At 34.6% G+C, this 10,965-nt stretch overlaps 1 protein-coding gene across 1 annotated transcript; it reads right to left on the bottom strand.

The window, feature by feature from the left end:
- Positions 1 to 8: 8 nt before the first annotated feature.
- Pex16 (peroxisomal biogenesis factor 16) lies at positions 9 to 3,850 on the bottom strand. Its single transcript, XM_089645877.1, has one exon. The coding sequence runs from the start codon at positions 3,676 to 3,678 to the stop codon at positions 2,701 to 2,703; it is 978 nt and encodes a 325-aa protein (XP_089502003.1). The 5' UTR covers positions 3,679 to 3,850; the 3' UTR covers positions 9 to 2,700.
- Positions 3,851 to 10,965: the final 7,115 nt, after the last annotated feature.

The raw sequence follows: 10,965 nt of genomic DNA, 5'->3' as shown, positions 1-10,965 counted from the left end.
CTTCCCCCTTCTTTAGGCAGCGTTACGCAAACTGTAACGCTGTTTGAAACTTTGGGTAAAGAAGGAGGATGTACAACAAGGCATAATAATGAAAATACTTTTTTTTCGCTATGAAAATATCAAATCACATCTTCCTATTTACTGTTTATATTTTATATATGCTATTTTCGCTGCAAATACATCACTTCTATATCAGACAACAACATAAGTTAAGCTGAAATTGCATTAGATGATGACAATGACGATGGAAGTAATAAATCAGATTTTATTCAGTGAAATGCCCTTGAATCGAGGATATAATATAATGAAGTGAACTAATTTAAATAAACGAGATGCTCAATTTATGCAAATTAGTAGTAAGCATTTGAATTAATGAATTGATGAAATTAAATACTTTTTTGGCTAACATAAAATACCATGTTACAGTAATGGCATTCGAGAATTTATAATTAAAGTAAATGTAAAAAAGAAACAAAATTCTGGACATCTTTTTCATAAACATTCGTTTTTTCGCATTCTAACTAAGGTATCGTACGCTAATGAGCAACATATGTCACCGATCAGGCAAAAGTCACCAACCCAGATGCACAAGTTTTGAGATATTTAGATTTGAATGTTATAGAAATAATCTTATTTGAATGCTTTTAATTTTTTTCTATTATTATGCAGGTAGATAAAATTTTGAAATTTCCAATACATAAACTTTATGTAACATCATTTTGGCTTTCAAATTTGCAGTATGTATCTCAAAAATATGTGTTGTGGTTTGTTGAATTATGCATGGACGGCGACGTTTTTATAGCTGTAGAACCAATGTATTCATGGCTGTGAGTTATCTGTACAAAAACATAAAAATTTTATGACTCGGCCTTCTTTACATAGGTTCGAATTATGAAGGTGTTCAGCAAACCATAAAATGAAAATGTTTTTGAAGCAGTTCATTTGTGGTGGGATTCAATAATTTCAATTATTTATTTTAAACCAGGTCAGTTTCACAGACCGTTGCTACAGACCTTTTCAGATCATCAAGACTGATCTGAAGGTTCCCATGGAATGATGAAATAAATAAGTGTAACAGAGTCATAATTTTTTTTAAACATTGTTCGCAATGGAAAATCATAATCAGCAGGTGAACTACATAGAATACCATCACCCTTTGAGGGAATTTCTCAAAACCCTATCTCATTACATATGGTATATCATCGTTGCGCTTGGAAAAACAGCAAAGTGCCAGATTTCAGCAAAATGTTTTTTTACACCAAAAAAATCTAGGAATCAGGCCCAATGTGGCTACGTGCTTAAGTATAACCGTTATCGAACAATACTCGTTTAAACATTATTTGTTGACACATTTGAATAGAAAACTGGTAACTTTTTTTGCTTCCTCTGTAAAATTTGGTAAAACTCACATAGCCGGTCTTGCAAGCGCAACGATGATCTATTATGTAATATATTAGTGTGACGCAAGATACTTTATAAATTTGCATAATACATCACTCCTTTTCACTTTCATAATATATTCACGCTAATACACATGGGATTTCACCATACGGACTAAAGATATATTAAAAAAAAAATACAAAAACGCCCTTTCATACAAAACTAAGCTAAATAAATTTTCCCTACAAATGGAATGGTTTGTTTTTTTTTATGTATGAAGGTTATACTAAAAAAATAAGTATGTAATACCTTGCCAGATATAAAAATAAATGGGTATATATTACAATAATCACTCATTTTGTTTATTTTATTTTTTTATCTGCTGATTTGCAATCACCCTTGGAAAGATAACCAAACTTCTAAACTAATTACATACATTATTGGTTTAGAAGGATTTGAAGCCATAAATTTGCAACCTTTGTTTGAAAGATTGCATTACAGAAGTGCTAAACGATAAATGAGGAATTACTGTACATAGTTGATAGTTGTCATAGTTGACAACAAGGTCATTAAAATATTACAACAAGATTGTAAGTACTTTCGCAAATCAAATATTACCAGCTAAAGATATCGGTACAGGTTCACATAAATAGTGGGACAATCCTGAGGAATACAATCATTTTTTCATATTAATTAACAATGTACATAAATATCATAGTAAAGACCTTGTCCTTAATGAGGTGAGATTTTCCCAGGTATAAATTTTGTTGTTGCATAAAATGAAAAGAAAAATAAAAGGGAAAATTCGGCAACACTTAACAAATGTGTTAGTGTTATTCTTAAACCAATTCTTTTAGACAAAAACAGTTTTCATATTATTAGTTATAGTTATAAAATCTTTTATATTGATGTATTATGATGATAGTTTTCCTTCAATAAGAAATTTACTTTCAGCTGTTATGTTACGGATGTTTTATAGGATATCGGAATAAAGGTCAAACCTTTAAACATGCACAAACAAGTTGATTAGATGACTATTACTTACACCTTTTTGCGATAATGGAATCTTAAATAATGTATTGAAAAACTGGATCCAAGAGGTTACCGTGTTAGGTGGTCTCATTACATATTTTTGATGGGAATTACAGCAAACAGGATATTTTTAGGCTTACTTTGACAATTCACCTAAAGGAAAACTTCAACATACTTAATACAACGCAATACGCTTCATAACCTTAGTAGTAGGGTAACAACGCCACGCCGCAACAAAGTAATAACATTCTTAACATCTAACCCCACACCAATTATTCATGGGAGACTCTAGCTAGACCACATATAGAAGTATGTGTCCTGCCACACTGATATGTACTGCAGAATTGGGTTGCAAATGATCCCTGCAAAAGGAACCTTCTGCGCTGTTTTCCTCAAAAAGTTGCTGATTATCGACCCACTGTACTTGGTGTACATCGGTGACCTGAGCAAGTAGTACAGGAGACACAGCTTCCGCCGGCTTATTTCTACTCGCTGCTCGTAGTTCAGTTGCTTTAGGTCTTCACCGTACAAGGAGAAGCTAGACAGATCCATGGCCAAAGAGAAAAACCACTGCTTCCAAGTGTCAGTACCGAAGCAAGCCATGGAGCCGAGATGGAGCAGGGGCTTGAGCACGTAGAGGGTTTCACCTATCAGCTTCGAGTTCTCATGGGCCCCGTCCTCGGTGTAATCGTCCATGTGGAGCGGTTTCCAGCTGCGAAGTGAGGGGAGGGGCGCATGCTCCACGCGGCGCAGCACGCGGCCGCTGCGGCGAAGGCGGAAGCCCTCCTCCTGCGGCTGCGGAGTAGCCTCCGCCACCCTCTTACGGGTGAGTTCGGGTAGCGGCGGGTGCTGCACGGGACGCTCCCGGTAGCGGAACATCAGCACCAGGTTGGCGGCGCACTTCACCAGCTGTAGTAGCGCTACGGCGCTCCACTTGCCGCGTGCCCCCCAGCGGCTGCGCGCGCTCATCTCCACGAACACCTCGCTGAAGTGGAGCACCGTCATCCAGTACTTCAAGTTCTCTTTCTGTTGATCCTGCCCGTACTCCGCCTGTGACTTAAGGATCAGAGTGTCGTTGTACAGGACGAACAGATTGGACAGCGAGTAGATGAGCTCGGACACGGCGGCCGATTTGTTTAATTTTCCGGCCACAAAATAGGTGGACCATTTTGCCAAAGTTTCCATATCTGTTATTAGGCTAGGATTAGCTATTACCCATTGTTTGTAAGACTCTAATAACTCTCTTATAATAGTAATCGATGCCATAGCGGACGAATTAGAACTTGACGAAATTATGATCTGCCGTCACAATAAAAAATCAGTCAGCAAGTAAAAATGTCCACTAAACTACGTCTAATCAACTATTGAACATTCAAATGTAAACTTTGAACTCTAAACCACTTTTATAATACTCCCGTTTGACAACCTTGTTTGGCAAAAATTTGGCATTTCGATGTCATAGATTTTGACTTTCGTAAGTAATATTTTTAAAGTGCCAAAAATGTATTTAGTATGTGGCCAATCACATGTTTTAATCTCTCCAGTAAGTTCCTACCCACTTTCACAAAAGTAAGTATCATATTTCTACCATCCATTGATTGACTTCGATAGTCGTGCTCTGTGTTTGACGAATTACCTACCTGCTGTTTACAGATAAGAAATTATTATCACATTTTTGTTTTTGATTATTTGTTTGTTTATTTAGTTTTCGATAAATTTGTCAATCAAATAGACTGTATTTTTTTTTTGGGTAATTTATTTATGAAAATGGAGGAAGACGAAAATCATCCTCCTAACCCCGAGTCCATATTTAATATTGCAAATGGCTATGAATCTGATGCTAGTCATGTTTCTAGAACACTTACTTCCAGAAAATGAAGACCATCCCTCTGTTTTCATGTACCACCCAAAATTAAATTTCTTTCTCATTCCAATGAAACCTCAAACTTTAAGTCGTAAGAATCCCATAATACCAGAAACTAAAAGTACTGAACTAACTTATTCCCTGTCCTCATTGGCTCAATGACCAAAGAAATTCATGACATACAACCTTAAAAGAATGGGCCGAGTGAGAGGTATACCAACCGATCTCTCAGAATCTGAAATTTTAAAAGCACTTAATGATTCTCATATTAAAAGCACGTAGATTAAATTACCAAGACAGATCTAATGGAACCACTACATGGAGACCCTCGCAATCGGTTGTTATCACTTTTGGGCCAAACTTTGCCATCTCGGGTATTTATTTATTACAACGCACTCCTTGTGGAAGTACCTATATACATTTCGGACGATCCAATGTTTTAAATGCTGCCATTTTGGAAACTCGAAACCCATAGGTCGTTTCCCTCCACGTTGTTTTCATTGCGGAGAAGACCACCCTTTTGATCTTTGCCAAAAATTATTGAATGATCCATTTTGCATTAACTGCAAGGGCAACATGATATTTAAACAAGCAATGGCTTCAGACAACATTTCCTATTTCCAGACATAAAAATCATTTGCAGAGGTAACATCTACCTCAATCCCTTTCAACCTACCTTCCTCTAAACCTCCTCCATCATCTTCCCACCTGGAAACAATTTTTAAACCACTAAAATCAAAACCAAAATTTGTTGGTTCTATTGATAAAAATCAACATAATGTTTTTTTGTTTTACCCGAATGGGAATTATAAATCTCAGACACTCAATGGGAGTGCTTTAAATAGTTCCCCCTCTTCCCTTATTTCCCCTAAAGTCGCGAATGAAAATTGTGCTTTTATTTATTTTTTAATTACCCTCTTAATTTATATTCTTTCAGACAATAATAATGCACCGTCCAACGCTGCCGATTGTATTAAATCTTTATTATCATGTCTTCTCAATGTCTCCGAAACTGAACAGAATACTCCAGTGGAATATCAGAAGTCTATTCTCTATTACATTTAAACTTATACAATTACTCGCTGAACATGACATTTCAGTTGCCGCCATTTCCGAAACGTGTTTCAATTTAAGATTTCTGGATATCATTGTCTTAGACATGATAGACTGGATGGTAAAGGTGGCGCTGCTCTAATTATCCACGACTATATCCTTTTCAAACAACTCATTTTTTATACTTTCTCTAACAATTTTCAGATAGTAGCAGCCGTTGAATCTGTTATTACAATATATATTTATATATTACTTTCCTGTATATGATCATGTACATAATATTAAATATTCAGTATTGGTTATTTATGAAGGGAAAGAACTATTTTAAAGAATACCTGACATCATTAAATAAGTTCATTTGCTTTATTATTCTTTTTTTCATTTCAATTCTGTTTAAAATTTCTTTTTAAAATAATTATTTAATTTATCTTTTATTTTCATCGCTTTCTTATTTTCAGTTAAACCTATTTAACCTATACCTATTTTACTACTGAATGAATCATGTATATAATTATACACAAATTTCGACTACCATAATACGGACATGTGTCTAGTGTGGTAGTCGAAAAGCATGTAAATAACCTGTATCCTAATATATTTTTATGAATAAAGTAAATTAAAAAAATATATATATATATTTATACTCCGTATAATATATATATCCCTCCCTCTACTATTTTTGTTGAAAACGAATGGTCATCATTTATATCTCAGATCCTTCCCCCATATATGTTACAGGGTGACTTTAACGCTCATTGCCCCTCTCGGGGTAGTGAGTTATCAAACCGTTCTGGCCGTAATCTTTTAGATTTTATTGATTCCTATAATTTATGTATTTTAAACGACGGATCTTTAACCCGATTCACCCCCCCCCCCCCCTCAACAAAGGAAAAGTTCTGTTGATTTATCTCTCTGTTCATCTTCGGTGATGCGTAAATGTTCTCGGAACATACATAGAGACCCCTTTCCAATGACTATTTCCCTATTATAATTATCTTTCACAACCTAACCACCTCGCATTTTTACGGTTAACAATAATTTTAAATTTAAAACGAAAGGTGCGAACTGGAGAACTTTTTCTTCCAAATTAGACTCTCTTGTTCACTCCAAGTCTTCTCTTGGGAGCATCAGAACACAATGTGAATTATTTCATAGTATAGTATAAATACAGCAAAAAAATTCATCCCAAAGCGTAATGTTAACATTAAAAAAATATTCGACCCCGTCGTGGGACGAACAATGCACTCGTACTGTTAACTCTAGAAAATAAGCAGTTTCAATTTTCCGGAAATCCATGTTTTTCGAAAAAATCTTATCAGTGAAATGCGCCCAGGCAGAAACTAAACGTATTTTGAAAAATAAAAAGCGGTCTGGATGGCGAAAATTCTGCGTTTCCTGAAACTCTGTTTGGACCGGTTCAACGGTTCAAAAAAACGGTTCGTAATATGCTCCGCAGGGTACCACATATATTCCAGAAGAAATTATTACAGGGTTTTACCTGTAATAATTTCTTTAATTTTTAGACTACCCCTCCTTCAGTTGCCAGATGTGAAGAAATGCCCTCTTTTATTTCATATCACCTATCTCATTCTAACTGGCTCTCCTTTCTCAGTTAGTGAATTAAAATGCGTAATTAAATCCCTTTCTGACTCTTCTTCGGGTGCTGATGGAATATTATATAGCTTTTCTAAAGCATTCTCTGACATTACGGTTAAATATTCCTTAAGAATTGAAGTAGGATTTATTCTAAATGTGTGGAAAGTTCAAAAAATCCTCGCGGTTTTAAAACCAGGGAAAAATCCGTCTGAAGTCTCATCCTATCGGTCTATTGCCCTTTCGTCGTGTTTAATGAAAGTAGCTGAACATTTGATGAAGAACAGATTAGAATGGTTTGTTGAAAATCACAGTATTATCTCTCCTAATCAATACGGCTTCCGGAAAAAGAAATCAACTATGAATAATTTAAGTGTGTTTACAACAGATATCCGTATTTCTCAATCCCTCAACTCTTGCACATTGTCCACATTTCTAGATCTTTCGTCAGCTTGCGACAGAGAATTAATTGATGTTTTGAAAGAAAAATTAATAAAAATAAATATCCCCATAAAGTTTGTTCAATTTACTATCAACTTGCTAACAGACAGATTCATTATTATCCACTCTTCCTCAAAAATATTGAAGCCTAATCGTAATATGAAAGATTGATTTTCTATTTTTCTTCTTATGAATTTTATATTATTATATTATAACATTTCGAGGTATGAAAACGTAGGACATATTAGCCAGTTGGTAACACACGTCACTCACGGTACTAAGTACCAAAATAGAACACGTCCCTTTTTTCATTCCGATTAAATAAACTGTATGAAAAAAGTTGTCATGTAAAACATTACTCTACATTTTCGATGCCTTTTTTCAGTCAAATCATAGATTATATTGGTTTTCTTCTCATAAAAAAATTCTTTCACTTCACTAAGAATGAAATACTTTATTCTGATGTACCGTAAACTGTGCGAATGTTAGAAAATATTTAGCCCGCCTTGGACCACCGAGCAAGAGATCTCTCTGAATGAATCCTTATTCGGCTCTAAAGACCGTTTGGGATTCGTCCAGATGATCAAAACCAAAACGGCCAGCGCAGGTATAAAGTCTTACGAGCTTTGTGAGTCCAAGTCTGGCTATCTTTGGAAATTCCATTTGCAATGAGGCTGAACCGACGAATCCAGAGCAAAAAGACATGATAGACGACATGACGCAGGCCAACTTTTCTGGTGCTCATATGATAGTGTACGACCTGGCCAACCCTCTATTTAACAAGGGCAAACGCTAATGTGAGTGGAAGCAGAAGTGCGAGGAAGACATGGCACGATCAAGTGAATCAGATTCTTGAGTCGGGCCATATCAAGAGTCAGAATAATAGAAGAGTATGTATGGGACGATGAATGAATATAAATGAGGCAAGGAGTGTGTGCAAAATCCGTCCTCTCTGCCTACCTCTGTAGCGAAACGGCTTGATGGTTAGTTAGTTAGTTATCAAACGCTAATGATGATTTTTTTTATGATAGTCCATTAATGGCGCGATGCCTCAAAAGAAATGGCATGGACCGCATGGGCTCATTGCGGTTAAACCGAGAATTTGTGCCCAATTTATTTATTTATTTATTTATTTATTTATTTAGACGCCGTAAAAGGCTTTTACAATATACATGATTTATGTTTACAGTGGTTCACAGGAGCGAAACAGTATTATGTTAAACAGAATAATTACTGAGAAATTATGTTGAAAATTAAACAAGAATAACATCTGGTATACATAGGTACAATAGCATTTTTATTTTCAATCCGTACAGTAGTTTAGTATTGAGGTTATTGTTACCTTCAATATTGGATTTGGTTGAATTTGCTGAGAACTAAGAGTTAGCTCTATTGAAACAGGGCTGTCAGTAAGACATCTCATAACAATTTTGGGAAAAATTATCGTTTTGATTAAGTATTTAATTTAATTTAATTTAAGTGCCATCTCAGGAAATACGAGTCTAGCGACCGGGATTTCCAAGCTTTCGATTTGTAAATTTATCGACTCAATTAAAAAAATCGTACTTCCGATTTTTAATATGGATTCTGCCTACCGAAGAAGCTACAAGTATGTGTACAATTAATTTATATTTTAGGGTTGGGATTTATGATGCCCGTACATTTAGTGCGAGTAAAAAATGGCATTCTAACTTATTAGTTGAAAAGTTTATTAATAATAAAAAATGATAATTTTTATCGCGCTGTTTTAGTAAAAAAATCACATCGAAGGCACTCCATAAATAATGTAAGATTGAGTGTACTTTAAGGTTATGTATGTATTTGATGTGAAAGACGCAATCGGCCCGATTTATAAATTTAATATTATATTCGGCATTGTTTTAGTGTACAGGCATTTATGTCCGCGGGGATGATATATTTTCTTTTTTATAAAATATTATCTTCTATTGGAGAATGGCTTCACGGAATAATGAGAATTACTTCGCGGGATAATGAGAATGACTTCACTGAATAATGAAAAATGTGAGAAGATTCCAAAACTCCAGTAGGAATATTTAAGTATAGTATTTCCTTATAATTGAAAGTAGGTACGAAACTTTTGTATTAAATTTAAGTGTAGATATTATAAATTTAACGTCTTATGAATTTCATTAAAATTCGTATTCATGTCATTATAATAATATTGTGTTCATAAATATACCACTATTGTGTTGTAATCTTCAAGTAAACAATAAACATGACAGTATGAAAACACTGGTTTTAGAAAAGCAGTATTTACCTACAAAAATGTTGCCATACCAATCTACCAAACTTTTTCTATTGAAATTTTAATGAATTGACGTTTTTGGGGGTTTTTGTGTCAAAAATAGTTAGAAAAGAGTGGTTTATTTATGGTTAGAAAACAATGTTTACCACAATGAACATTGCGAAAGTTACGTATCTAAAGATCAAATGTTTACTTCGGCGAAGAATACCAAATGAAGGAGGTCAAAATAGAAATAAATGAGAAGTTGTAAAAAATACGTAGTTATCTATATGTTTTAGTAATAATTACGAAAATGTGAATATATCATCTTTTATTTTGAATAAAAGAATAAACAACGATTTCTCGTTTTTTTCGCATAAAATCATAAATTATACCAGAAATCCCAGCTCTTACTTTTATTTTAATCCCCCCCTTGTTCGGTTTATCCTTTATAATATATTGTGTCCTATTCCCTGCTTTTCTTTCTTTATACAGGATCATCACTTGATCAATGCAAAATCATTTTCATTCTCGTGCTGCAGGCTGTTCATTTTAATTTTTCCTACGATTGGTCTTACTTTGTAGCATCTATCAGAATCATCTAAATTATTATTGGTAAAGAGTTAAATTTTCCGAATTTGTTTATAAGGCCTTAACGGCATTGTATCCGCTCTTTCCACATAGCACAAAATCTATGAAAATTAACGAAGGCATTTCAACAATTCAATAGCTAGAAAATCATGAAACTCCTTTTCAATCAACTGAATTGATTCTCCAATGCATTGAACGTAGTAAAAAAATGTCTATCCTGTTATGTCTGCTATTATACAGAGAGAAAAATACATAAAATAACATTCGAGAGGAGAATCACCATCAGGCAAATTAATGGAGAATTTTTCAACAGTAGCTCTGTGGCAAAATGAATTCCTTTTCCATTTGTAACTCAGCTCAAACTTGTTCATTTCGTTGGTCTTTTGGCAGCCGAAGCAATCTAATTCCTGGACCTAGTTTTCCTTGCTGGTGGTATAACTGTTACTGGTGTCTTAGCATGAGAAGAAAAGGATGGAAGAGATGGTATAGATGACAATGTAATAATAATATCATAATTGGATTGGGAAAATTTACTATAAAATTGTAGTCAGTGGAAAGTCTTTGACTTCATTTTTTGGCTCGACTTGACTCCTGATTGTCTGGAGCATCATCAGAGTCGGAACTGCCGAGTAGGGGCAATTCATTTTCATTGTCTACATTGGAAATATTCGAAGTTTCCGATTGCACATGCGCTCTTGGTACAAGGGCTAATATTTTCGCAGCCCGTCCTTAAGTCATAATGTCCAGGAGAGTGGTATATTTATGA

The sequence above is a fragment of the Hesperophylax consimilis genome, chromosome 23 (assembly GCF_061612785.1).
Source record: "Hesperophylax consimilis isolate HC1 chromosome 23, BYU_Hcon_1.0, whole genome shotgun sequence".
Taxonomy (NCBI): domain Eukaryota; kingdom Metazoa; phylum Arthropoda; class Insecta; order Trichoptera; family Limnephilidae; genus Hesperophylax; species Hesperophylax consimilis.
This window is presented reverse-complemented; position numbering and strand designations above follow the sequence as displayed.